The sequence below is a fragment of the Neomonachus schauinslandi genome, chromosome 14 (genome assembly GCF_002201575.2).
Source record: "Neomonachus schauinslandi chromosome 14, ASM220157v2, whole genome shotgun sequence".
Classification (NCBI taxonomy): Eukaryota; Metazoa; Chordata; class Mammalia; order Carnivora; family Phocidae; genus Neomonachus; species Neomonachus schauinslandi.
Genome location: NC_058416.1, coordinates 69,498,908 through 69,525,819, shown reverse-complemented (window position 1 = coordinate 69,525,819; position 26,912 = coordinate 69,498,908). Strand labels below are relative to the sequence as shown.

The window sequence follows — 26,912 nt, the reverse complement described above, 5'->3', positions numbered from 1 at the left end:
CTCACTTGATCCTCTCAGGCTGACGAGATCAGATCATCACCTCCGTGTAGTGAGCGGAGCAGCTTGGGTTCACAGAGGTGAGGTCGACTGCTGAAGTCTGACAGCGAAGTGGAGGATGTAGGATTCAGACCCAGGTCTTCTGACTCCCTCTGGAAGCACTCCTCCCTGCCCACTGAGGGTGTGAGCTGGGAAGGTCAGAAGCAGAGGTCAGGGCCCTAGGCCGGGAGACGGGGTCTGTGCTTCCTTGTCCCCTAGGCCTGCCTGCCTCACAGGTGGAGGAGAAAGCGTGTCAACACCGAGAGGCCCCAGGCTGGGTTGGCAGCAGTGGACAAAAACCCGTGGCAAACAGGAAAAGGGCAAAGACCGCAGAGAGAAATGGCCATTACCGCGTGCAGTCCATCGCAGGGCGATGCTAGGCTTCAGGACTTGGCCCCCCACAGTGGCACGGGGCAAGCTCCCTCCCGTCTGGGGGAGTGAGGTTCTGCACTAGGGGACTCCATCTCCGGAGAGCTCATTAGATAGCATCTAGATGGGGCAACTGAGGCCCCAGGAGCGCAGGTGTCTCGTCCAAGGTCACAAGGCGAGTTAAGGATAAATTTGAGACTAGAACCCAGATTTCCTGACTTTCTAATGTCCGCTGGCCTCGGCCCGGGTGGACACTCCTGCTCGCCTCCTGCCAGGGTCTCCGCCTTCAGGAGGACAGAGAGGGACGCGCCGGAGGCTTCCGCGCCCAGCGCATCCCTCCCCACTCCACCCCTCGGGATCCTTTAAGAGGCGGGGCTTGCCCGCCAGCCCCGCGGCCCGGGCAAAAGGCCGGGACTTTACTCCGGCGGCAGAGAACGAGTCCGTGCTCCATCAGCTGCCGCAACCGCCGCGCCCCGAGCCGGAACCACGATGAGCGGCAGAGTCGGCGATCTGAGCCCCAAGCAGAAGGAGGCACTGGCCAAGGTGAGCCGTCACCCTGGCTCGGCCCCCGCTCCGGGGCCGGGGCCTCGCCCTCCCGCGGCAGCGAGCCGGGAAGGGGCCTGGCGCGGTGAGGGGGAAGCGGGCGACGGTGCGGGACCGGCGAGCGGAGGAGGGAGCTGCGGCCGGCTGCACCTGGCGCCTCGCGCCCCTCGCCCCCGCGGCCCGTCCGGCCCTCCCTGGGCGGGCCGAGGGGGAGGCCCGGGGGAAGTTTGGCTACCCCAGCCTCAGCCCCGAGCGAGCCCTTGGCGGGGCCACCTGGGAAGAAGTGGTTGCTTGGAAGCTCTCGGAGGCAGCCCAGGGCACAAAGGCAATATTCATTCTCAAGACTGGCAGCCGGGCCCTGGGGGCAGGGGTAGGGCCCCGGGTTTCCTTCCATTTCCGGGAGGTTTTCCTCTTGCAGGGGCACTGGCATCATGAACTGGGCCCTGACAGTCCTTAGGATACTTGGAGAGCCCCTGCTGGGGCATCAAGTCTCTCTGCGACCTTGGGCAAACCCATCCTTCTCAGTGTGCTTCTCGATGAAATGAAATGAGGGGTTGGACCCCACGATGTTGAAGGGAGCACCTCGTGTGTGAAGCCTGGGATCCTATGGGTGACTCACTGGGTTGAGGTTAGTTTGAGCTCAGACCAACACCCCCCCCCCCCATCCTGCAATCCAGATCCCTCCCTGGCTGGCGGTTAGGGCAGATGCTCTTCAGAAGGCTAGGAGGTAAGCCTGGCTTTGCCTTGGCACCTGAGCAGAGGAGGTGGCAACAATTTGAAGGCTGGACCCCCTTGTCCACCAACTGAATCTACTCTTTAGGAGAGGGGAGGTTGGCTGTACTCTGACCCAGAATTGATGGGGTCTGGTCTCAAGGTCTGGAGGCTCCACAGCCAAGCAGGTCCCCATTGCTGGGGGGACAGATGTCTCCTGCCATGGCAGTGGAGCTGAGACACCAGCCCCATGAAGGCTTTGCCCCAGGCTGGGCCTCCCGCATCCCAAGGAGGCTGGATAGGGAGGTTTCAGGTTTTACTGCTGACCTGCAGGGGAAGTCAGGCAGAGGAGGGATTAGGTGGTGATTAAACTGGAAACCAGGGGCTGGGTAGGGTCCTGGGTGAGGGGTGGCTTCATGCCTGGGCCCTGGTGGAGCAGTTTCCCTGGGAGTCTGGGAGCTGTTTGGGGGATGGGCTGGGATCGTCTGAGTCCCCTGCTGACCTCGGCAAGGGGCAAAGGTGGCAGGTCCTCATTGGTCCCCTCTGTGGCTGCCCTGTAGGTCAGTGACTAGAGAAAGGTGAGGGCCTGGGAGCAGGAGGCATGGGGAGAGCACGTGGGGGTGTGCGCACCTAAAGGGTAGTGAGCAGTTGGAGGTGGACGTGGCCACCCCTTGGGGTCACTGTCCATATCTCTTGTTTCGCACTCCCTGCACTTTCCCCCTTTGTGGCTTCCTGTTGGAACTGTTCCCTCCACCTGGTTTGCCCTCCTCCCTCCTCCTGCTACCTTTGAAGTCCTTCAAGCCCACCACAAATGTTTTTTTTGAAGTCGTATGAGACCACCGTCTTCCTGGGCCTGTGACAATCAAACTCTTCCTTCCCTCTGCTCCCTCAGCGCATTGCTCACCCGTCCATTACTAAGGGGCAGAAGACTCCAGTGGAAAGCGTGCCTGCTCTGGCCTCGGACAGACGGGGGTTTGCATCCCAGCCCTACTGGTTACTAGCTGTTCAACCTTGGGCATGTTACTTAGTCTCTCTGAGCTCTAATTTCTTCATCTGTGAAATGGGGAGAGTAATACCTCTAGGGACTCTTGAGTGAGGCATGAATAAGATAAGTGCCAAGTTCAGTGCTGGGCACACAGAGAGTGCTTGGCGAATGGACAGGTTTGGCTGTGGCACGCTCCCCGAGTATCCACTATCACAGTTAGCTGGGATCTCCTATGGCCGCCCGCCACACTGGAGTGTGCAAGTGTTACTCCCTTCCTGCCTCCTCCTTGCTGTCCACTGAGGCGACAGAGTGCACTACGCAGCCCACGTGCTCAGCCAGTGTCTACAGAGTTGACCCATGTTGAAGAGGGGTCCAGCAGAGTCCCTGTGGAGAGCCCCAGGCAGGGGGTGGTCAGGGGGGGACCTGCCACTCACCCTCCTACCTCTCCCTACAGTTTCGGGAGAATGTCCAGGATGTGCTGCCCACCCTGCCGAATCCAGATGACTATTTTCTCCTGCGCTGGCTCCGAGGTGAGGGAAGAGGGGCTGCGGGAGGCTGGGGCAGGGGCTAGTTCTGGGTAGCAGAATGGCACCCTTTGGAAACCCTGCCCCTGGCAATCTGAGAATCTGGAGAATTCAACCTTTAGAACCAAAAGGACCCTGGGCAATTACATAGCCTTGACCCTCCTGTTGGGTGGAATAACAACACTGAGGCTCAGAGAGGTGAAGTAACTTGCTCCAGGTCACACAGCGCCTGAGCCACAGGCAGAGAGAAGACTGGAGCTGGTGGGCTGACTCCCAGCCCAGTGCACTTTCCCTCCATTCGATAAATCCACTCTGCTGATGGGCTTGGGGAAGTGGGTTGAGGAAAAGCCCAGGAAGACCCAGCCACGTGGGAAGTCAGCGCAGAGCCAAGTTTAGAACCAGAGTGCAGGGGCACCTGGGTGGCTCAGTTGTTAAGTGTCTGCCTTCTGCTCAGGTCATGATCCCAGCGTTCTGGGATCGAGCTCCACATCAGGCTCCCTGCTCGCCGGGAAGCCTGCTTCTCCCTCTCCCACTCCCCCTGCTTGTGTTCCCTCTCTCACTATCTCTCTCTCTGTTGAAAAATAAATTTAAAAAAATCTTTAAAAAAAAGAGAACCAGAGTGCAGGCCCCTGGGAGGGGCTGGTCCCCTCTGTGGCCTTTTGGGGTGACAGACCAGCAGTTTAGGCAGCTTGCAGGAGGGGCAAAGGGCATGGGGGGCACTCAGCCTGGCCTCAGTTGACAAGACTGCCCTCAAGCCACCACCCGGCTCCAGAGCCCCACGTTCTAGTTCCAGCTTGCCCTGGCCTGGCTGTGGCACGTGGGCCACGGGTGCACATCTGCTTTAGGCTCCCCTCCGGTAGAACAGGACCAGATAGGGTGCCCTGCTTATCGCGAGATGTAACATGACAGAACTCTGCATGCGCTAATGAGGGGTACGGCTTTCCACTAGCATCAGAGTCCAGCTCAACCCCATACCCTGACTCCTGAAATCTCTCCTTTCTTTTTTCTCTTCTCCTCTCCTGTGGTTCGAGTCATGTGCCACCCTCTCTGGTTGCTGTGACACACTTTTTTTTTCTTTATAGAAACTTTATTACCAGACACTGAAATAATAGAGAAAATTCCACTGCGTTAGGTTAACAGAGATTCAGTTATGTTGTAGAATCATAGCCCAACATATTAAAATACGTATCATGTCCGGTTATTTATAGACACAGACACACACATACATCCCCTAGGGGTCCTGGGACAGGTGAAGGGATGTATTTTTCTCTTCTGCCCAGAAATGGAGTTGGCACACTCTGAGGGACTGCTAGTAGGCACCCCAGGGCAGGTGCAGCCGGGAAAGCCACGTGGGGCCCTGTGCGCCTCTGGAGGTGTCCCTTGCCCCTTTCCCCCCAAATGTTGTGACACTCCGCCCCACCCGCCCACTCAGATTGGGTGGAGGGGTGGTACGGGGGCGCAGTGGAGTCAGTCCAGGGCTGGAGGATATTTTGGTCCAGCATTTGGTGAAGGGCTGTAGCCAGAAGCGGGTGGGTAGGCCGCGTGGGAAGGCTGTGCTGCCTTAAAGAGCCGGCTGCAAGATGATCAAACACACCACCAAGCTGCTGGTAGTTAAAGACCTGTGGTTTCAGAGAGCCGAACAATTACACAGCTCTTTTATCGGAGAGGAGGCTCCCCAGGCTCCTGGCAGTTGGTTTCCCAGACATTCCCGACACCCCAGTCCTGGGATAACCCCTCTCTTTGCAAGAATTTCAAAGCGTTATCGTCATCCTCATTTGCCAGACGAAACAGCGGAGGCTCAGAGAGGGGAGGGCACGTACATGAGGGCACACAGCTGATGAGAAGCCGAATCGGGGCGGAAACCTAGGGCCTCAGACTCCCAGGCCGACATTCTCTCCAGTAAGCCACAGCTGCCCCCCCCCCCCCCCGCCCCCAGCCAAGCTCGGCCTCTTCAGACAGAGGAAGTGTCCCCTCAGTACTTTACTTGTGCTTCACATTTCCTGGGCAGGAGCTCAGGCCTGGTCAGACTCTACTGTGAATTTCAATTAGGGTTTTTGTTGCCCTTTTTTCTTTCTTTTTTTTTTTTAAGGAAACCTTTTCCCTCTCTACCTTTGATTCTAAAGTAAACATTTTCAAAGTGCGTGCTAGCAAAATGTCTTTCTCTTGGGCTCACACTCTTGGCCCTTCCCCTCACATGGGTTCAGTTTTCTGCTGCCCCCGACCCCCAGCCCTGAGAGCAGGCACAGAAATCTCTACTGCTTCCGCCTGCCTGGGGCTGAGCTCTGGGCTTCCCAGCAAGGAGGGTCTGATGGCCAGATGAAAACAGGAGGTGGTAGAACCTGTGTGCATGTCGGGTAGGTAGGGGGCAAAGCAGGTTTAAGTCTCCTCCTTCTCCAGGACTCGGAAGTGATCAAATCAGAACCCAGGACAGCTGCTCCTAGGTCATCTTCTCTGGCAGTGCCCTAAGCCAAGCTTTGATCTGCCCCTGACCAGGGCATAGGAGCCCTGGAGGGGCCTGACTCAGCAGGCATGGGGAGGCACCAGGCCGGGTACTGCCAGGGCCAAGTGGCAACTCAGGGAGGGCCCTCAAAGAAGACCCTGGGTGTTGGACCCTGGCAGATACGGGTGAGCTGGAGAGCCGTTCGGAGAGAAGGGGGCTCACACTTCACCACCACTCCTGTTCCTATGGAGCTTTCCCACTTTCACAGACCAACTGGGATCCCCCATCGTGAGAGCATGTTGCTTTGCATCTTTCATGCGTTTCTAGATCATTAGGTGATTCAGTTGGAGATGTGCAATATCTCGTCCAAGGTCAGACTGGGAGAAAGGGGAAGGGCTGAGATGCAAACCCAGATTGTGTTCCTCTAAAAGCTGCCCCTTGCTGCCATGATGGCGTGTGAAAGGTCTCCATCAGAAGAAACTTCCTAAGAGTAAAGGCCGTTCGGTTCTACGAATGTGTGTCCAGTACCAATGATGGGCCCGGCGTTGGTCAAATCTCTTGATGCACCCTTTGGGTGCAGGACAGTGGAGTGGATTTCGTGATAGCAGAGTCAGGGAATGTGCTTGGCCACTCTCAGAGATCAGTGATTAAGGGACCTGTGACAGTCCAGAGGGCAGCCTGTCTGGCACAGGTCCCAGGGCCGTCAGCAGATCTCAATGTCAATCAGATCCACAGAGGACATACGGCTGGGAGGGACAGTTCATAGGTCAGTTGGCAAAACTGGTCAGAGTCTGGATCTCAGAAACTCTTTAAAGGATGAAATGGGGCGAGCTGACTGTAACAAGATGAAATCTGATAGGGATGGATCCAGAAAACCACCTCACAACATATGGAAAGGAGGCTTAGCAGCAGCACAGCTGAAAAGGATTTGGGAGGTTCAGTTGACTGTAAGCTCCATCTGAGTTAAGGGTGTGACTGTGGCCAAGAAAGTTCTCAGGCTTTATTGGAGAAGAGTAGGCAACACCTGGTGCTGTGCTCAGTTCTGGAGGGCTCACTTTTTAAGTAGGGCACTTGCAGACTGGAAAACATCCAAAGGGAAGTTCTGTGGATGGACTTGAAACCAGGCCATGAGGAATGGTCAGAGGAAGGATCCATGGATGGGCAACATGACAGCCGAGGGGACGCAGGTGGCAGCATGGAATTCACCCGTATTGGAAAGCTTGTCACATGGCTGAGGAAGGGACCGTACTCTCTGAGTGTCTTGGCAGTGGATCTCTGCTCGGCATAGCAATGAGTGCTGAGTGCAAATGACTGCTCGGATTACCTGGAAGCAGGTGGCTTTTGGGGGGCAGTGAGGTCTTTGTGTTCAAGCTTGAGCAGGATGACTTGGGGTTGGAGCATGAAATGAAGAGGTGGCCCAGGTGGACTTTAATTCTGAAGCTTTCCAGGAACCCCAGGAGGAGGTCCCTCTGTGTCCCATTAGGGTATGCGTGGGTCCTTTGAAAATATGGCAAGGTTGACTGGAGGAGGCTCATCAACCCCTCTATCCTACTGGGATTCCTGCCAGATCCACTGCAGATGACAGGGCAGCTGTGTTCATCATTGAACTGTAGGTCAAGTTCTCAGAACTGGATGTTAGACCGTGAAGGAGATTAACTTTGTGTAAAGGGGGAAGGCTGAATGATAAGGGGGTCCAGGGTTCACTTTCCCTGAGAGGAGATTAAGATCTTTCACCTCTTGCATCCACTAGGGTAAAATTCTTTTGACCGCGATATTACAAGGCTGCACCCACCTGCCCTGGTCCTTGACCTGCTCTTCAGGGGCTATGGTGTTCCAGAAGTCCCCAGAGAAAGTCCTCCTGTTAAGCTTCTGCATGTGGGGTGATCTGGGAGTCAGCTGGGGTGAAGATGGAGAAGAATCAGCCCCAGCATGAGAATAGGGAAATCTCCCTGTCCCTGGACGCCCAGCCCGCTGGTCTAACCCTGACCACATTTCCCTGTTACAGCAAGAAACTTCGACCTGCAGAAGTCTGAGGCCATGCTCCGGAAGGTGAGCTCCATTTGGCTCCATATCCCACTGTTGCCTCGGTTCCCACCCATCAGAATCACACTGGGCTTGGATTTCCTTTGCCCACCCTGCCCACCCAATCACAGCCTCTGGCTCATGTGGCATATCTGAGTATTAGCTGGCCACTGTTGATGCCTTATCCCTTTGGGACAAAGTGCATCCCCTTCCCTGGAAAGACAAAGTTTTCTTAGTTCTGGGCCAGATAAGAATTACAGTCCGTTCTGCCCGGATCTCTAAAACAGGCAGTGCCTCTTTTCCAGTCCTGCCAATTGCCTTCTCATGATGTACCTGAGACACGGTGTCGCCTATTGCTAGATGCCTATGAGGGGTTCTGCCACCCCCGCTTTTTTTTTAAAAGCCCTGACTGTATGTTTGCAGCATGTGGAGTTCCGAAAGCAAAAGGACATCGACAACATCACGAGCTGGCAGCCTCCAGAGGTGAGGACAAATGATCTTGCCCCACCCCTGTGTTAGTTAGGTCTGTTGCACCCACAGTCTGTGTCCTGAGTCTGTCAGACTGGGACCCTCAAGAGGAAAGGTCTGACGATGCCAAGTGAGTTCTAATGGTTCCCAGAGTGGGTATCCATTGGCACCCAGGGGGAAAGGCTGTGGAGGGAGAGCCTGATGAACCCATAGAAAGGCCCCGGGATACAGGGAAGGCTTGGCCGCCCCCGGGCCTGCTGACCAGGCGCCCCCTCTGTGTCTTTGCCCAGGTGGTCCAGCAGTATCTGTCAGGGGGCATGTGTGGCTATGACCTGGACGGCTGCCCCATCTGGTACGATGTCATTGGACCTCTGGATGCCAAGGGGCTGCTCCTCTCAGCCACCAAACAGGACTTGCTCAAGACCAAGATGCGGGACTGTGAGCGGCTCCTGCAGGAGTGTGCCCGCCAGACCGAAAAGGCGAGTGGGCTTAGCACGGTTGAGAATGAGTTCACCGCCGTGGACGCGTTCCAGCAGAAGCAGGCGTATCACACAGGGATTTAAGCACAGCTTCAGGGCTGACTGAGGCCCAGGCGTTTGGATTTCACGGACGAGTGAAATTTCCAAGTTTTAGGGACTGACCCGTGTTGACAGATTTTTATTTTTCTCCGAGTAAGGACTTAAAAAGAAAATTTACTGGCTACAATTCCGTAATTAACTCCCAAAACTATAGGAACGGCATAGTCTCGGAATTTAGTTTCGTAAGTAACATACTACAGTATCATTGCTTTTCTCGTTCATCTGGGCACTGGTAAGATCTTTGTCGTGGACCAGCCTCTCCTTGAGCAAGTATTTGGGTACCACTGGTGTGGATGAGCTGAGAGTCTGTGCTTCACTAGCTCTGTATTCAAAAAAAAAGAGTAGGACAGGTGATTCCCTCTCTGAGAAAAAGGCTAAGGAGAGTGCTGGAGCCACCCTGCTCTTCTCTCCTGCCTTCCTCTTTAGCCTGTGTAAGGATCCAGCGAAATGATGTCATAAATTTGGGGACATTTTAACACTGTTATTCACGAACATGCACTGAGGGCCTAGTATGTGCAGAGACCCTATAGGCCGCGGATGCCGAGAAGCATTAGATGGGCACCCTTCAGGGCTTAGGGTGGACGGGGAGGCTCTGGGCCCATGTACCAGATCAGTGGCCCCACGAGGCCCCACGGACGGAACGCTACCAGGCACTGCGCACAGAGGAATCGGGAGGCCACGAGGTCAGACTACAGAACAGAAGGGACCTTAGATATAATCTAGATCTACCCAGTTGTTTACTGGATGAGAACAGGGACACCTAGGCAGGAAGAGTGACTAGCCTAGGCCATAATTCTGGCCTGGGGTGCTTATCTCAATTTGGAAAACCCTAGATATGGCCCTGCCCAGACCTGTTCGCCATATGGGCACATGAGCACATCAGCTTCTTGCCCTGGACTGGGGTAGGCTTCTGGTGTGGCAGCCTACTGTGACTTTCTGCTCCTCTGTCCCCTGCAGGTGGGGAAGAAGGTGGAGACCGTCACCCTGATTTATGACTGCGAGGGGCTTGGCCTCAAGCATCTCTGGAAGCCTGCAGTGGAGGCCTATGGGGAGGTGAGGGGCAGGGCTGGGAGGGGAGTGGGAAGAGGAGAGAAAGTGGGAGTGGGCCCCTCTGCTAGGAGGCCCTGTGGGTGAGGCAGTGGAGGCCGAGTCTGGCCTGGAGGAGGCAGGGCCTGCCTCCCTGGTACAGAGGTCTGAGCCCACTGGACTCAGTAATTTTGTTTCCACAGTTTCTCTGCATGTTTGAGGAAAACTACCCTGAAACGCTGAAGCGTCTTTTCATTGTTAAAGGTAAGTTGGGAACTATCTTCGATGAAGTCAGATGGGAAAGAGGGGCCAACGATGTTCCTGGGACAGACTCGGGGGAGTAGAACGGGGTGAGCCAGAGGAGGGGATCCAAGGACCTCTGACATAGGCAGACCGATTTGCAATTTACAAACCTTTTAGGGTTTATTGCCTCCTTGGCACCACTCAGACCGGTGACATAGGAAGGCTAGACTCGCTCGCTGTCCAGACAGGGAAGCTGGAAGTCAGACAGGTACCCATGTCAAGCCTCATACCCTGGGCTGCCTGTGTGGGCTCCACAGCACTGGGGAACCTGTGACCTGACACGGGGCTGGGGAGGACACTGTCAGGGACATAGTGGGCCTTGCTCCCGGTCTCACATCGCCTGGTCTCTGTTCCAGCCCCCAAGCTGTTTCCTGTGGCCTATAACCTCATCAAACCCTTCCTGAGTGAGGACACGCGCAAGAAGATCATGGTCCTGGGGGGTGAGTAGCCCAGACTCTTCTCAGCACCACCGGTTGGTCTGTGGCCCAAATTGGGGATAGCTTTAGAAGTGTCTAGGGCGAAGGCTTCCTCTGCTGGTTTGGTAGCAGTGGGATCCCAGAGCAAGTGGGGGCCGGGCTAAGGTCTTCCTCTCTGTTTTCACAAGGACTCTTCCTCTCAGACACTCTAGAAGAAAGTACTGAGCTCAGCACTGTAGATGCAAAGATGAACGAAACACCAGTCTTGTCCTCAGGGAGCTAACAGTGTAATAGGAGAGAGGTCTTTAGAGAGAAAGCAACGGATACAGGCTAGAAAAGGTATGGGAAAGAGCAGAGGCAAAGCACCACGGAGGCCACAGGAGTGGTGAGGTTGCTTCTAGTTAGGAGCAACTAGGAGGGGATTCCTTTGATGCACACCTACCGTGGGCCAACCCTGGACTAGGTGACAAAGATGCATCAGACAGAGTCCCCTGAGGAGCTCCTGGCCCTCTTGGGGAAGGGGAGCTGCAAACAGATGTGCAGCAGCCCCATATGTTAAATGTAAAAGAAGGAAATCAAGAAATGGGTGGGAACACAGAGCGGGGGCACTCAGCCCTCCCGACCCATGCGGGAGCGGATGCTCGCCTCAGCCAAGTGCTGTAGCATGAGTAAGAGGCAGCCAGATGAAGCCAGGCAGGAAGCTGCTGGGCAGAAAGAATAGCACTGAGCGAAGCCTTAGGCACCGCGGCTCAGGCAGTCGGAGAGAGCGCGGCAGGGCCAGGGTGTGGTGAGAGGTGAGGTGCGGCTGGAGATGCAGCTGGGAGCCAGGGCATGGAGAATCCAGGGCACTGTGCTGAGAAGCTGGGACACAGCTCCATGGGCTGTTGGGAACCCAAGAAGAGTTCTGAGCGGGGGGAGGACCCGGCTCAGACTTTAAACGGAGACACGTTTGACTGGCAAGCTTGCGAAGGACAGGTACCAGTCTGTACACTGTGGCCGCAGTCCATGCAAGAGCTGTTGCAAGCCCGAGCCGGGGCCATGGCGGTAGAGATAGAGAGGAAAGGAGGGATTTGGGACTTACTTAGGAAGTAAAACAGCAGAACGCCATCCACTGGGCGTAGGAAGGGAGGAAGAGAAATCCAGAATGACTTTCTGGTGTCTAGCATGAGTAACGGAGTATTGCAATGAATCTGAGGCGATTAGTTCAGCTGGGGGACATAACCTTGACGTTGAGTTTGGGGAGTCTGTGAGATGTACAGATGTTAAGGGTACATGGGCCTGAAGCTGAGGAGAGGACTCCGGTTTGGAAATTTGGGAATTCTCAATTATAGGCAGCAGCTAAAATCTTGAGAGTAAACACTGCCCATGGAAGAGCAGAGGCCAAACCCTGGGGTTGACTATCTGAGTTCAAGGGCAGGCGGAGCAAGAAGTGTTGAGCTTGGCTGGGCCACACTCGACAGGGATTGGTTATGCAGGGGAGCTGGGAGGACATCAAGGCACAAGGAGAAGCCAGCAAGGAAGATTCGCAGGAATCAAGCCAACCAGGGACAGAGAGGAGCTGAGTTTTGCTGGATCATTAAGTGGAGTCGGTGGGAAGAAAAGGCCAGAAAGGTAGACTGGGACCGCCTCATGTCAGGCCTGGTGCCACCTATGGAGTTGAGCTTGGGGGTAGGTAATAGGGATTCTGAAGGTTTCTGAATGTTCACCATTAGGCGACACAGGGAAAGTGGAGATCTTCCCGATGTGCAGTGGTGAGCCCTGGGAGTGGCTTGAAGCATTCTGGAAAGTTCAGAACTTCTGGGTTCTGGTCCTGACTCTGGCAGCAACAAGTTTGGCTTCCTGTTGCCTCAGTTACTCTCTCTGTAAGATGGGAAGGGCCCCTCTGGCCTTGTTCCAACCCTCCAGCTGAGCTGGGGGAAGAAATAAAAAATCTGAGCAAAAGGCTCTGATGATTTTTGGCTTTGCTGCTGCTACCGCCCACCGTGAGCATGAGCCGGTTGGGTTTCCTGGCAGCAGAACTATGGAGGAGGTGCAGGCTGTTCTCCCCGCCCACACCTGCAACCCTTTCAACCAAACCCGCCTCAGGCTCAGAAGCTACCGGGTCTTCAACAGAGGAGGGAAGACGTTCACTCTGCGCAGGTCAGGGGAGTTTAGGAAGCACAGATTATACCCCCGCCCAAGAGCACAGACACTGTGTTCCAGGAGTTGTATGGTCTCAGGACCCTAGAAATCGGAGGGCTGGGAGACCCTGGACGGCCCCTGTGGGCTTCCAGCCAGCCTCAGCAGCAGACGACCCCAGGTCGTACCCCATGACTTGGAGATGCTGCCTATTTTCAGCTATAGAGTTGGCACGGCAAGGTTTCCAGTATCAAAATATTGTGCTTGGCTGATACTAGTTTAGGAATTCGGAGTGGTGACGTGGTTCTCAGCATTGGTTGCACCAGAGTCAAACTCTCCTAGTCAGGAAAGGGCTTGGTTGTTTAAAAAAAAAAGAAAAAAAAAAAGAGCCGAGTCACCAGCAGCTAGACAGCCTGAAAAACAGAGCAGAAGTGAAGTCGTGGCTGGGGCAAAGCCAAGGGAGCCCTGTTTAAGGGGCTGCTTGACTGTGGTGCAGTCGGTAAGTCACGATTGAGCACGATTATGTGTAGGTGAAAGCAGGGGATGAGACACGTGGTCGGACCCTCCTGGAATTCAGTTGAACCAGGACAGATCAGGTTGACTCAGGCCCTCTTGCTTGCCTCACATGCTGTTCCCTCCGCGTGGGATGCCCTTCCCTCTTTTCTCTGTTCCCTCTGATTGCACACCAGATATTTGTACCACTTGCCTGGGAGTGATCATATACTCTCATACGTGTACGGAGTTAACAGTTTACAGCACCCCCTCAAGCAGTTAGGTGACCTCACTCCCACCGGAGCCGTGTGGGGCAGGAGGAACCAGGCTCAAAATGAAGTGACTTTACTTAAGGTTGCTCAACTGGCCAGAGGCAATGGACACAGGACTCTAGGTGTTCCAATTCTTAGTCCAGCGAAAGGGCAGTCCTCTGGGTGATGCTTCCTCCTGAACCCCCTGCCGAGCTGCGTGCACATCATGTGCTCCTAGAGTTTTCTGGGCTGTGGGGCAGACGGGTTTTTCCTGCCCCTTTTGTGTGGACCACCAGGGCAGTGAAGCAATCCTGCCTAGTGGTGATCTTTTTTTTTCTCCTTCCTTCCCTCTGCTGCCAGCAAACTGGAAGGAGGTTTTACTGAAATATATCAGCCCTGACCAGCTGCCTGTGGAGTATGGGGGCACCATGACTGATCCTGATGGAAACCCCAAGTGCAAATCCAAGGTATGGGCCGTGTAGTCCCCTGCAGGGCCCGGAGGGGCAAGGGATTGCACCAGGGAAGCCTGGCTCAAATGCACATTCCAGTTCACTCTGTGCTTTGCTTCCAGATCAACTATGGGGGTGACATTCCCAGGAAGTATTATGTGCGAGATCAGGTGAAACAGCAGTATGAGCACAGTGTGCAGATTTCTCGAGGCTCCTCCCACCAAGTGGAGTATGAGATCCTCTTCCCTGGCTGTGTCCTCAGGTAGTGTTCTGGACCCTGATAGGCCACCTCTGCCTTTCAGCCACAGGTGCCAGTGGTCGGGCTGGGGTGGGAGAAGCCCTGGTGGCAGGACCCCCAGAGAGTACGCAAACAGACACAATCAGGTCTGAACGGGCGGATGTCCCCTGCAGGTGGCAGTTCATGTCAGATGGTTCCGACATCGGTTTTGGGATTTTCCTGAAGACCAAGATGGGGGAGCGGCAGCGGGCAGGGGAGATGACAGAGGTGCTTTCCAACCAGAGGTACAATGCCCACCTGGTTCCTGAGGATGGGACCCTCACCTGCACTGATCCTGGCATCTGTAAGTACCTCTGTCCTGGCTTAACGCCTCTGCCCTGGCTGTCTGCCTGTGAGGTCCCTCTTTCTCAGACTACGAGAATTAGACATGGGCCTCCATGTGTTCAACCCTCTCCTTATACAGATGAGGGAACGAACCTAGGCTTGGAGAGGTGAAATGACCACGGGGCCCAGCTGGTTAGCAGCAGGGCGGGACTCTGACCTGATACTTCCAGGTTGAGGTGAATCATGGTGCTAGGTGATCACAAGGGTTCAGAACACCTGCTCTCTGGTCCAAGTTTAACTGGATCTGTGACTATGACCAGACATTTCTGGGGAATGCTCCTAGAGGCAGAACTACCTGGGTGGGTGCAGGGATCCCAGGGTGAGCAGAATGCTGAAAAGCCCAGTCCTGACCCCTCTGAGCTTCACTTATCTCCACCTTGATCAAAACCCAAGTACAGGACATGAACAGGAAGTTTAGCCAGCAGGAATAAGAATGGCAAACAGGCATCTGAAAGTGTTTTACATTCCTCAACTTGGCGGTATCGATTAAAATTCCCTTTCAGCAATTCTACTTCTGGAAATTTATCCTACAGAAATGTTTACACAAAGACACAAAGATATAGGTACAAGGATGTTCCTAGCAGCCTGGGCAACTGGCGATAAAGCAAATGGCCTTAAAAAGGTCTTGTTAATGAATTATGTAAATGAATTATGGTCCATGTGTACATGGAATACATTATACCCATTCGAGAGAAAAACTGACATGTAAAGTGTCTAATACATGTTAAAAAAACAAAGAATGAAACATAGCATACAGTATACTCTCTCTTTGTTTTTGTTTTTGTTTTTTTAAAGTATATACGTTGAAAAGAATTCTGAGGAATGTATGCTAACTGTGATGGTGGTTATCTCTGGGATGGTAGGAAGCTTCTAGAGGGCTTTATTTTTTTACACTAGTTCTGCAACTAGGTTATTTTACAATGACCATGTACTACATTTGTAAGCAGAAAAACCACATACACACACACAAAAAGCCCTTCAAATCTCCAGTTTCCTTTCTATCAGAGCCAATGTGCCAGACATGGAAAATGAATGAGAGCAAGGGCTTTATCATCGAGCTGACTTGGATTTGCCTACTGACTAGTCCTTAGGCGAGTGACTTAGCCTCTCTGCACTTCAGTTTCCTGATTGCTACAATGGGGATCAAATTCTCTACCTCATGGGGATACATGATGATTAAATGGGCAGCACTTAGCATAATGCCTGGTGTACAACAAGCACTCAACACACTGTAGACACCATTGTCATTAGGGCAAGACCTGTGCGAGGAGAAGGACCATCCTGGAGATGGTGCTGGAGATGGGAGAAGCCCTGTGCCCCATTTCTAGGGCAGCATCACCAGGAGATATCGGAGCTAGCCCCCAGATGTCTTACACCATCACCCCAACCTCCAGTGCTGTGTACTTCCCCACCTGCCAGGCAACCTTCGGTCTCGACCGCCCCTTCCTCATAGATGCTCTGTGATATGGCTCCCTGGGGAGGAGTATTCTTGTTAGTGAGCAAGCAGCCAGGTCCTTGGAGGAGAAGGCATATTAATGTATGCTTCAGTAAGAACAAGGCCTAGCACACCAGCCCAGATACTATTATCCACAGAGCATATTTTGTATAGAAGCTTGAATTTTTTTTGAAGATTTTATTTATTTGAGAGGGGGCGGGGAGCGAAAGCACAAGCAGGGGTTGGTGTGGGGAGAGGCAGAGGGAGAGGGACAAGTAAATTCCCCGCCGAGCTGGGAGCCTGACACGGGGCTCAATCCCAGGATCCCAGGATCATGACCTGAGCTGAAGGCAGATGCTTAATTGACTGAGCCACCCAGATGCCCCTAAGCTTGATTTTTTTTTTTTTTTTTTTAATGGACAGGGAAGCTGAGGTATGGAGAAGGGACGGTATCTTTCCCACAAAGTAGCTTGTGTACACACCAAAAGACAGAAGACGTGAGGGAATCCTAGAGTCCTGGTCCAGATCTCTAGGCCATTGCCTATCCTAGAGATGAGCAGGTCTGTCCCCGATGTGACAGAGGCGAGAGTGGAGTCCGAGACCAGGGAAGTAATTTACCTGAGATCATGTAGCCAGCAGCAGTGCCCAAACCCATTTTCCAGCATTGCCCATCTACGGTATCTGAAGGACGCAGCCTGAGAAAGGACTGGGAACCTTACAACATAACCAGACTTAGGTTTGCAAACCCCAAATTTATTTTAGCCCTTCTTGGTTACATTCCCAGATGGAACACTTATCTGCCTGCGGAGCTTTGGGAGCTGCTTCTTGTCCATTCCAAGGAGGATTAGAGGCAGGTCACAGCACCCACGTCCCCTTCCCAGGGGTAAAAACAATGAGGTGGGATCAGCTATTGCCTGGAGCCATGGCTCAGGTTAGACCTGAGCCCAGAGAGAACCCAGTGTTAGGTTACAAGCTCACCTGTGGGAGGGCAGTGCCCTTGAAGAACCACGCGACTCCCTGCAAAGTGGAACGTAATCTCCCAGTGGAGAAATTAAAACTCCATCCCAGCCTCCAATGGCGAGAGCACATGAATCCTCCCCAGGCCATTCTGGTCCTTGCCCAAGTGTGCTTAAGTAGGGAGAAGGAGAGACAAAGTCTGAGTTAGTTTCACTCATTTTCTCTCGATTAATATTTCTGGAGGGCCTGAGTGTAGAATACTCTATTAGGAAAGAAGATTCAGCAGAAAAGATCTGGACTTTGTCCACCAGGAGTGCATATGGTGGTCTAGAAGACCCAAAACACTGGATGAAGGCTCCACACTACTGCCAAGCAGTGCTCGGGAGCCCAGCCAGGCTCCAGGAGGCCTGGTTTCTGAGTCCAGCTGTGCCACCAACTCTCCCAAGTATTTTGAGCAAGTGTCTCTAAATAACTACCTTTTGATTTCCTTCTCCTTAAAATGAGGAGAATGGGCTACAGCAGGAGGTCTTTTTATGTACTTATTTAAGTAGGCTCCATGCCCAATGTGGGGCTTGAACTCACAACCCTGAGATTAAGAGTCACACGCTCTACCGACTGAGCCAGCCAGGCACTTCTTGAGCAGGAGGGCTTAATCTGGGGTTTGTGGACTCCCCAGAGCAGTGACTAAATCTTAAAGACCAAACACCTCTCTTTTAAAACATACAGTGTCTAATATCCCCTTTACAATTCTGAAATGAAATTCATGGGTAATATAACCCACCTAAACACATAATTTAAAAAGCACTTAATCTCCCATCAGGAGAAATAGACGGAAGCTAATTTAGAATATGTATTTGTTTCCATATATCAATGAGAGGGGACGATCACACCCATGTGCCGCCAAGGGTCCGTGATGGGCTCCAGAAGATCTGAAGTTGTGTGCGTTCATCAGATTGTCAAGGGAGTCAGTTCCCAACAAAAGTGGAGGAGCCCTAGTCTGGAGGATCTCTGGATGGGGGGGGGGGGAGGGGGGCTCTACAGGTCTGTCAGTACATGATTAGTGTCAAAATGAACCATGCAATTCATGAACTCCACTTCCTTTGGGCCTGGACCTCTGAACAGCCCCTTCCTTGTTTCTGAGGGCAGACTATGCAAAGCAGAGCCATCTCGGTGGTGGTGCTTGATCCAAGGAGCTCAGACCTCTCCTCCAGCATGACCGATTCTGGTTGCTGGGGCTCTGTCGTGCAGGGCAGTGAGGAAGTGTCCCTCTTTCCAGAGGGACTATTGGTTCTGAATGACCTCTGGTACAGAGAAAATTGATGAGTAGTACTTCCCACCCTGAAGAAAGTGTGGGTGGTGGGTCTACCCAATGTCTAAACTATGCATTTTATCTAGGGGCAGGAAAGGGGAGAGGTGAAATCTCAGGAATAAATACACTGTTTTGTTTGTTTGGTTTTTTTTTTTTGGCTTGTTTTAATTTTTTTTTTTTTCCTCCCTGGGAAAAGTGAGAGAAGACCAGGATAGAGAAAGGGCAGAGCCAGTGTTTTTGTTCTCACACTCTGTTCTCTTGAAGGGCTGTTCGACTGAAAGGGAACAACTTCTCAAAAAGAAAGGGGTTAGATTAAAAGCAGTCTGTTCCTTGGCCAAGGCTTCAAAGCCGTCTCTGCCAACTCCATGCCCATTTTGAGTTTTCCTAATCTTTTATGATTACAAACAGGGGTGCAGTGCGCATCTTTGTCCATTTATCTTTCTATGGGATACTTTCCTGGTTCAACAACTCTGTATATTTTGCCTTCGCCAGAAACTGAACGGGGCTTGTCTTCCCAGGGCCCAAGTCAGGCAGCAATGCAGGTCAGAGGGAAATTCCAGCTCCATCACTTCCTCACCATGTGACACAGTGACCTCCTTTTTATACGCTATAAAGCAGGACTAATGCTGAACTCATAGAGTTATTTTGAGCAATAATATAATAGTATATATAGATTACCAACCCAGGGCTGAGACACCTAGGTAGCCATTGTTACCATTACTATTATTACTGTGACAACTGCTCCTACTGATTCTGCCCCGCCAGTTCAAGCTCTAACTCCTCTCAAAAGCCTTTTACATGACGTCAGTCTATAGGACCCTCTCCTTGTAAGCTGTGACAGATGTGGTTGTCTCACTCATCGGGCACTCGGCATGTTCTGTCTTATGTTTCTTTCTCTCTGTGAATATTGTGTCAGCCCAGCTTAAGTTTCAGAAGGTGAGGGACCACTCCTTATGCCACCTTTGTCCTCATTACCTACCACACTGCCTTGTTCAGACAACAAAAATCGCTGTCCTTTGTTAGAATTGCCTGAATGTCTGTTTTTCTGCCTCCCCTCAGATGTCCTGCGGTTTGACAACACCTACAGCTTCATTCATGCCAAGAAGGTCAGTTTCACCGTGGAGGTCCTGCTTCCAGACAAAGCCTCAGAAGAGAAGATGAAACAGCTGGGGGCAGTCACCCCAAAGTAATGCCTCTTCCCACAGCAGGCGTGGCTCCCTCAGTGTCTCCCTGTCGGTTTCTGTCCCTTGTAACAGTCGTTTTCCCAGTACCCAGATGCCCAAAAAAGCTGGGCTACAAGAAAGAACTTGGGCTGGATTTGGGGAACTTTCATTTCAGAATTAGGAAGAGGGGGAGCAGCAGGAGAGGGTCTCCTTGCCTCTCAAATTACTCAGGAGTCCCCAGGGGCTGGGCACCATGATAGGATCTACCATCCTATAAGCTGTGCCAACTTCACCTGTCCAGTGAGAGCTGAGATAGGAAGGGATGGGGGCGGGGAGGGAAGATGCAGGTGGCAGCAGGGCAGAAATTAGAAAAGCGGGGAGAGATTGAGACCTAACACTTCAGGGAAGCCAGCTGTAGGGAACTTGCTCCCAAATGAAAATGTTAAGTCTAGATCATTATGAGGAGTAGCAAGGTAGCAGGTTGCTAGAGTTATGGTGGGGGTCAGGGTCTCTTCTAAACTTTCTATCTCCAAGGCTGGGACCTTTTGGCTTTTCCCACCAGGTTTCAGGGATGGCCTGAGTCAGTATAGCTCTTCCCACTCAGGGGTAGACAGGGAGGCCACCTCAAGACTTCCGCAACTCTTGGGACCCACTGGCTGTCTCTTTAATTACTGATTGTCAGTGACTCAGAGCTTCTTAGGACAGAGATTTGGTACCCAGCCACTGTCCTCCAACGCAAAGCACAGAGAAATTACCTCCAGGGATCCCAGCTCCAGGATGGGCCCGGGACGCTAAGGGTGGGAGTGAATCCTGAGGCTTCCAACCCCCCCTCCCCCTTTTCAGTGCTGTCAGCCTCTCATCAAGTAACTCTCCATTTGAGAACCCCACACAAAAATGACAAGTGGGGGATCAAGACAGTAGATCTCAGTGAAGGCCTTCCCAGTCTGAGTCTCCCACGGTGCCGGCCAGCCCGCTTCCTGACTGACCTCAGCAAGGCTTTGGCAGTCCCATCTCTGTGGGAGGCGTATGGCTGGTGCATTGGGTTCCTGGTGTCTGGCGGGGAGGCTGCCCGGGCAGGAGGCCAAAGGCCGGGCCTGCATCTGGGGGCAGCCACGAATAGCCTCGCAGGCCCCCAGCCTCGCCGTCCACAGAGACAAGCAGGGATGGCCAAGGGGGCGCTCAGCGACCACGGACTGCAGGGCACGGACCCTGCGGGCAACCACGGCCCGTAACCCAACGCCACGCCCCGCAAACGAACACTGGAAAGCGCCCCCCGCCCCTCCCCCGGGCCCTCGCAGGAACTCATTTCCCTCCGAGAGCCAGGCCCCCTGGCCCAGCGTGGGGAGAGGGTCTGGGGAGTCTGAGGAAGGAGAAGGGGCAAGGCTGGCGCTGACGAGAGCAGCCTGAGGCTGCGCCGGCACCAGCCACACCGCTTAGGAGGGATCATCCCAACCTTGGTTTACAGCGCTCTGTTAGGAAAATTAACCAATGAATAAAGCAACGTTCAGTGCACAGGGAGTGGAAGTCAATGCCCACCGCCTCGCTCCTCGCTGCCCCTCACTCAGAATGACAAAATTTACGTCTCAGGAACACCACCTAGTCGCCAATAGGTGGGGCGCGTGCGCAGAAGCCACCCGCTGCTCCCCTCTAGCGCGCTTTCCCGTGGGGCCCAACGGCCAGCTTGCTTCCCGATTGGCTCAACCGATGGGCTGTCTTCCGCCATCTTTGTTAAGGGCACCAAGGGGCCTCCGGGCCGCCTTCAAGGTCTGGGCGGAGGCCCCGCCCCACTCGGTTTCTGGATACGTGCCGGAAGGTTCTAGCGTGCTGATATGTGCGCGTCCGGGGAGAACGTGCAACGCCTGCGGTGGGCACAGAGTGGGAGGGAAGCGGACGAGCGACGCTCACGTGGTGCTAGGGACCGTCTCTTAATTCTGCGCCAGCACTACTGGTGTTTCCGGAGCTGGAGAGCGCTTTTGGTCCCGAGCCCAGCTTCCCGAAAGGTCACCGCTGACCCGGCTGCCCTACACGACCATAGAATGACAGAGACGCCCAGGGCTGAAAATGGAGTCCTTAATATTGAACCAACGGCCTTTATTTCCTCCATCTTTATTTGATGATAATAAAAAAGCTAATTCTTTAAAATGAGCGCCTAAATAAATAAATAAATAAATAAATAAATAAATAAAGAGCGCCTACTGGGTACCACGCAACAACCCTGTGCTTACGGCCCTGGGTTGTTGCAGAGGTTCAAAGAAATAATACGTGCAAAGCACTTAGAGCTTTAACAAGGGAGCGCTCAGTAAATATGGGCTACTAGTAGGTTTTACAGACGTAGCTAATAGGTGGCACAACTTGGGATTTGAACCCAGAACCACCTGTCTTTAATGGCTGCCTCTTCGCAGCCCGATACCTCCAAAATCCAAAGGATTCTCAGCTTTAGCGAAGTGCACTCATAGCTTACGTGAGTAAACTGAGGTCCAGCTGGGGAAGAGTTTCTTAGTAATCACTACCACCCAAGACCACTCATTCTTTTCTAACTTTCCTGACGTCTTGTTTCCCTTGCCTCGTTCATTCGTTCGTTCATTCGTTCATTCATTCATTCATTCATCCATTCTAGGTCCTGCCCCCAAAGAATCTTGGTCTAGGGGTTATGCCGATCCAGTTAGACCTCAGAGCTTGATATATATACGAACAGGGCATCTGGCAGGAAGGCACTCGAGTCCAAATATCCACCTCACCAGGGTGCTCACTGTTCACCCCCCAGCCTCATTAACTCAGCTCAATTTAAGAGCGCGGGACCTGGAGCCGCGACCTGGATTCAAATGCCAGCTTCACCACTTCGCTGGATGACCTGGGAAAGTGACTTTTTGTGTGTGTGCGTGCCTCTATTTTCTCATCTGTAAAATAGGGGTCCCAGGTTGGTGGGAGGCTTTAAGGAAGTAATCTGTCTATAGAGTCTTTAGCCAATGGTCTGGCCAGCAGTAAACTTAATAAATGATTTCTTATAATTAATCTTTGCAACTGTCCCAGGAATGAACACTGTGTTCCCCATTTAATAGATTAATAAAATGAGGCTCAGAGTACAGTCTCTTGCCTGAGGTCACACAGCTATAAAGTGTAACTAGGAAGTGTAGCATGCCGCATTTGAACCCCAGTCTCTTTGGCTCCAAAACTACAGTCAGTCGTGGGAAAGGATTGCTCCAACCACTCAACCCCGGAGAAAACGTGAAGAATATTAATCTGTAAAACCCAAGCCTGGGAGAGGGGCTTCGGTGCGCGGGGTAATTTGCAGACGCTCCCTGCTGGCGGGGACCACACGACCTGTCCTTCAGCCCGGGACTTTCAGCCGGTCCCGCCGCGGCCGATTTGAGCGGTAGTGGAAGCTGAGGTGGTAACGGCAGCAGGACCCGCTGCAGTGGCTCCTGCCGAGGCGGAAGCGCCATGTCCGAGCCACCCCCACGGGATGCGGAGCGCGACCTTTTCCGGGACACGTGGGTGCGGTACCTAGGTGAGTGGGGGGCGAGGGGCACGGCGACTCCCCCACCATGTGGCTGGAGAGGCAGGGGTCGCCAGACGCCGGTCAGGGCCCTGGAGAAGGTGGAAGGATCATAGTTCTCATTCTGCATGGGCCAGAGACGGCTCAGCGAGGGCTCGGGACTTGCCCAAGGTCACACAGCTCAGGTCGGCTCAGCCCTGCCCTCGGGGTCTGTGCTGGTCAGTCTCCCAGGTGTAGGCTCCAACCGGGCTGGGAGAAACGGGGTGAGCGGGGCTGCCCTCTCGGGTATGTCTGGGCCCTGGCTATGGAGTCGGTATCTGGACCCTCATACTGGCTCTGTTTGACACTCGGTTTTCTGTTTGGCATATAGAGATGAACACTGTCTCTCTCATGGGGTGGTAGTTGGAAGGGTAGAATGAGATAAGGCATAGGAAAGACCTGGCACATGGTGAGTGCCTGCCTCATCAGCCGACCGGCTCTTAGTCTCTGCATTAGTGCCCATGCTTCTAGAACCTAGACTGGGAAGGCAAGGGAATAATTGTGACGATACTCGGCTCTCCCACAGTCGCCCTAGAGTCGAGGTGGAAATCATGTTTGCCTTTTTATAGACTGGGAAACGGAAGCTCAGAGAAATAAAATCACTTATCTAAAGTCACCCAGCTACTATTTAGCAGGCTGGGATTAGGACTAGTGCCCCCTTGTGGAGCAAACCGTCCCCAGCACTGGAATTATTATTATTATTCTTTTTCTTTTTTTAGAGAGACAGAGAGAAGGGGCTGAGGGAGAAGGAGAGAATCTTAAGCAGGCTCCACGCACAGCACAGAGCCCATCTCGGAGCTCGATCTCATAACCCTGAGATCATGACCTAAGCCAAAATCAAGAGTCAGATGCTTAATGGACTGAGCAACTCAGCTGCCCCCCACCATCGAAATTAAATGTCTCCTCCCCAACAGGCTATGCCAATGAGGTGGGAGAGGCATTCCGCTCCCTGGTGCCAGCAGCCGTGGTGTGGCTGAGCTATGGTGTGTCCAGCTCCTACGTGCTGGCCGATGCCATTGACAAGGGCAAGAAGGCGGGAGCTGTGAGTGTTGGCTTGTCCCTTAACCCCCTACCCTAGTCCACTCCCTTTGTGATTCCAGCCGCAGCCTGCGTGTGGTAAAATCCCTGGTGCGACAGTCCAATCCCAACAACCTTGCCTGTTGCAGTCCTGTTTGTAGGGTAGCGCCCCCTGCCCCCAGCCCTGCATGTGACCTAGCCTGTACCCTACAGTTCTGGATGTGAATGAGTCCACCCTCAGCCCTGAACTGGTACAGTCCAAAACCTGACAGTAGTGTGGTTCTGTCCCCACCCCCACCCCCACCCCCCACTGGCCACTTCCCTCCCCTGCTCCAGCCTCATGCCCCTTGTCCACAGGGTTTCCCACCTCTGCCCCTGCTGGGTTAATTATCTCTTGTCCCTACCAGATACCGAGCTCCGAAGCAGGCCGCAGCACCAGGGTGACCGTGGCTGTGGTGGACACTTTCGTGTGGCAGGCTCTGGCTTCTGTGGCTATCCCAGGCTTCACTATCAACCGTGTGTGTGCTGCCTCTCTCTACATCCTGGGCACGGCCACACGCTGGCCTTTGTCCATCCGCAAGTGGACCACCACTGCACTGGGGCTTCTGGTCATCCCTGTCATCGTCCACCCCATTGACAGGTGGGTGCCCCTTCCAGCCTCAGGGATCATCCACTCTGTAGGTGGTGAGAAGCTCCGAGAGACGTGGGGTGTCCCCACTTGGCATAGAACAATAGCAGCGGGGGCAGGGCTGGTAGTCAGGGCTCTGAGACAGAAAGGACAGTCTGTGCCTGTGTTCTGGCAAGTACTTTGGCAGTAAAGGTATGGGTGGTGCCTTGAGGGTATGGGACACAGGACCAATAAATTCTAGAAAGAAAACCTAGTGTTACAGAACAACCTGAGGCAGGCAGGAACAGGTGTACATTGGAGGGGTTGGATTTGGGGAGATTTTGGTGACAAAAGCCTGACGGAGACTGGGTTAAGTAAAATAAGAATGAATTGTTTCATGAAACTGAAAAGTCCAGAGTTCTGCTGCTTTCAGGCATGGCTGGATTGAGGCACCCAAATGGTGTCATTAGGGGTCTTGGTCTCCCTATCCTGGTGCCCTTTTTCCCACACCACCCCATGTTGGCTTCACTCACTTTCCCCACCTAGGAGCTGAGATGGCCTCCAGCAGCTCCTAGCTTCCTTCCCACCAGCTTAGCAAGCCCCATAGGAAGCTTCTCATAGTTGACCAAAAAAATCCCAAGGAAGGTTGTCATTGGTCAATTCTGGACTGAGTGCCTACCCCTGAGCCAATTTCTCTTTTCTGATTGGCCACACTTGGGTCATGTGCCTGCTTTTAGACCCAGAGAATGGGGCCAACTCAATCAAACCAACAGAGAGTGGGAGGAGCAGTCCTTTCCCAAGGGAACACAGCTGACCCAAAGGCCCAAAGTGAGGCTTTTACCCTCCTTGTGCCTCAGTTTCCCCAACTGAATAAAGAAAAGGGTGATGTCTGCCACCTGGATGGCACTTGTGTCCTGCATCTAGGAGTCCCTTTCCTAGCCCTGATCTCCTACCCCCCTTTCCCTTCCTCCCAGGGGTCACTTGCTCATCACTGTCCACCACCCCCAGGTCAGTGGACTTCCTCCTGGACTCCAGCCTGCGCAAGCTCTACCCCTCAGTGGAGAAGCCCAGCTCCTCCTGACCCTACCCTGGTACTTGGCCTGTGGTTTGGCCCACTCCCTGCTCTGGTCCAACTTCTTCCTCCTGCCAGGGGATGTGGATGCCTGGCTCCCTGCTGTCTGAGGCCCTGGCATCTGAGTATGTTTGAGCCAGATGGAAATTGAGAGACAAAGGCCTCCAAGAGTGGCAGCTGCTGTGACTCACAGAAAGGGAGACCTGAACCCCATCTGCTTCCATGGAATCCGTGATACTGAGGGGGAGTGGACCTGTCTTTTGACAAGAAAGTAACATCCTCCCATGGAGAATATAGAAGCCCAGATAGGGCAAGGAATATAGCCAAGATTACTTCACAAACTGGAGCCCCAGGAGCCCCAGGAGCCCCAGTGGCTTGGCGCCATGGCAGTGTGGCTGGGCCGAGAAGCAGCAGACACTCGGAGAAATGCAGGAGTGTAGTTGCGGGCACCCTGAGGACTGATTGTCCAGCTAGCCCAGCCCTGGTGCCAGACCTGCTCCGGCCTGGCTGGAAGGCAGGACAGCCCCCGGCCCAATAAATCCTCAAGAAGTTGAGTTCTCTTCTCCTTTTCTTTTGGGGATGAGCAGGGGTGTGGTGGTGGGGAGCAGGCCCCGGGGGCCCTCAGGTAGGGGCTGACTTCTCCGGCCACGCATGGCTCACAGTATGTCAGGTACTCCTCACCCACCAACGCTCCCCTGCAGATGCCTGGGATCCCACCCTTGGTGCTGCCAGTCTCCTTTGGGCATTGACCTCTCTGCAAGCCTCCTAAAGCACCGACACCTCTGGAAGGGATACCACCGAAGCCTGAAGGTGCCCAAGATGAAGACAATCCCCATAGGAGTATCAACGGGGGACTCCCAGGAGGAGACTCAGGAACCGTGGAGAAAAGGGAGCGACCCAGGAGGCTGTCCCTGGGAGCACTGAAGGGGGCATTCCTCCTTGATTCTGGGCCAGGCCCTTTTTTGGCTGCTAACAACTCAGAGGGGTAGAGAGATGGGGAGTGGGGTTTGGGATATGAAGCATGGGGCAGAAGCAGGCCTAGGTCGCTGTCGGCTCAGCCCTGACCCAAGCCACAAACCAGCCGAGACCCTGGCCATGGCCCTTGAAGCTTGGGTGCAGACCTGGCGGCTAGCCCCCTCCCCAGAGAGACCCCCTGCACCTGGATGGGGACTTAACAGGGGCCTAGGGACTGGGCAGGGTTGCTGGTGAGACAGGATGGGGGCTCAGGTTGTGGCTCATGCTCTGGGAGAGTCTGTAGCTACAGGGTGAGTCTCTCTGATGGTGGGCCTTTCTCTGCTGCCCTCATCCCACAGCAGCTGGGTTCCTTTCCCAGGCTCCCCTTGCCCTGTGCCCAGGCTCCTACTGCTCCTTCCGGCTCCCTTCAATGCTCTGAGCCCCCTTCTAGGCCCCTCTCCAGTCCTGCACCTCCCTGCATCTCCCCACCAGGGTCGACCCACACCTGCA

The 26,912-nt window shown here is 53.7% G+C and overlaps 2 protein-coding genes and 1 non-coding gene across 4 annotated transcripts; 2 read left to right on the top strand and 1 right to left on the bottom strand.

Annotated features, from left to right (window-relative positions):
* Positions 1 to 759: 759 nt before the first annotated feature.
* SEC14L2 (SEC14 like lipid binding 2) lies at positions 760 to 20,903 on the top strand. 2 transcript variants are annotated; one of them, XM_021703622.1, is made up of 12 exons: positions 760 to 948; positions 3,099 to 3,174; positions 7,614 to 7,657; positions 8,054 to 8,113; positions 8,389 to 8,577; positions 9,634 to 9,729; positions 9,906 to 9,966; positions 10,362 to 10,445; positions 13,643 to 13,749; positions 13,854 to 13,993; positions 14,143 to 14,312; positions 19,114 to 20,903. In XM_021703622.1, exons 1-12 carry the CDS (start codon positions 895 to 897, stop codon positions 19,242 to 19,244), a joined length of 1,212 nt encoding a protein of 403 aa, XP_021559297.1. In that variant the 5' UTR covers positions 760 to 894; the 3' UTR covers positions 19,245 to 20,903. The 2 variants fall into 2 exon arrangements, with proteins under 2 accessions (XP_021559297.1, XP_044777097.1); XM_044921162.1 differs by lacking the exons at positions 8,054 to 8,113; positions 8,389 to 8,577 and having other exon boundaries at positions 819 to 948.
* TRNAK-CUU lies at positions 17,303 to 17,375 on the bottom strand. Its single transcript has one exon. It is a non-coding gene; the product is annotated as a tRNA-Lys (tRNA).
* Positions 20,904 to 22,658: 1,755 nt separating the features above from the next.
* MTFP1 (mitochondrial fission process 1) lies at positions 22,659 to 25,977 on the top strand. Its single transcript, XM_021703553.1, has 4 exons — positions 22,659 to 22,725; positions 23,667 to 23,794; positions 24,177 to 24,409; positions 25,385 to 25,977. The coding sequence occupies exons 1-4, from the start codon at positions 22,659 to 22,661 to the stop codon at positions 25,455 to 25,457; spliced, it is 501 nt and encodes a 166-aa protein (XP_021559228.1). The 3' UTR covers positions 25,458 to 25,977.
* The last annotated feature ends 935 nt before the right edge of the window (positions 25,978 to 26,912 follow it).

Coding starts and splice junctions, on each gene's coding strand:
- SEC14L2 (XM_021703622.1), top strand. CDS start 895: ATGAGCGGCAGAGTCGGCGATCTGAGCCCCAAGCAGAAGGAGGCACTG. Junction 7,658..8,053: donor CTGAGGCCATGCTCCGGAAG/GTGAGCTCCATT, acceptor GTATGTTTGCAG/CATGTGGAGTTCCGAAAGCA. Junction 13,750..13,853: donor ACCCCAAGTGCAAATCCAAG/GTATGGGCCGTG, acceptor CTTTGCTTCCAG/ATCAACTATGGGGGTGACAT.
- MTFP1 (XM_021703553.1), top strand. CDS start 22,659: ATGTCCGAGCCACCCCCACGGGATGCGGAGCGCGACCTTTTCCGGGAC. Junction 23,795..24,176: donor AGGGCAAGAAGGCGGGAGCT/GTGAGTGTTGGC, acceptor TGTCCCTACCAG/ATACCGAGCTCCGAAGCAGG. Junction 24,410..25,384: donor ATCGTCCACCCCATTGACAG/GTGGGTGCCCCT, acceptor CACCACCCCCAG/GTCAGTGGACTTCCTCCTGG.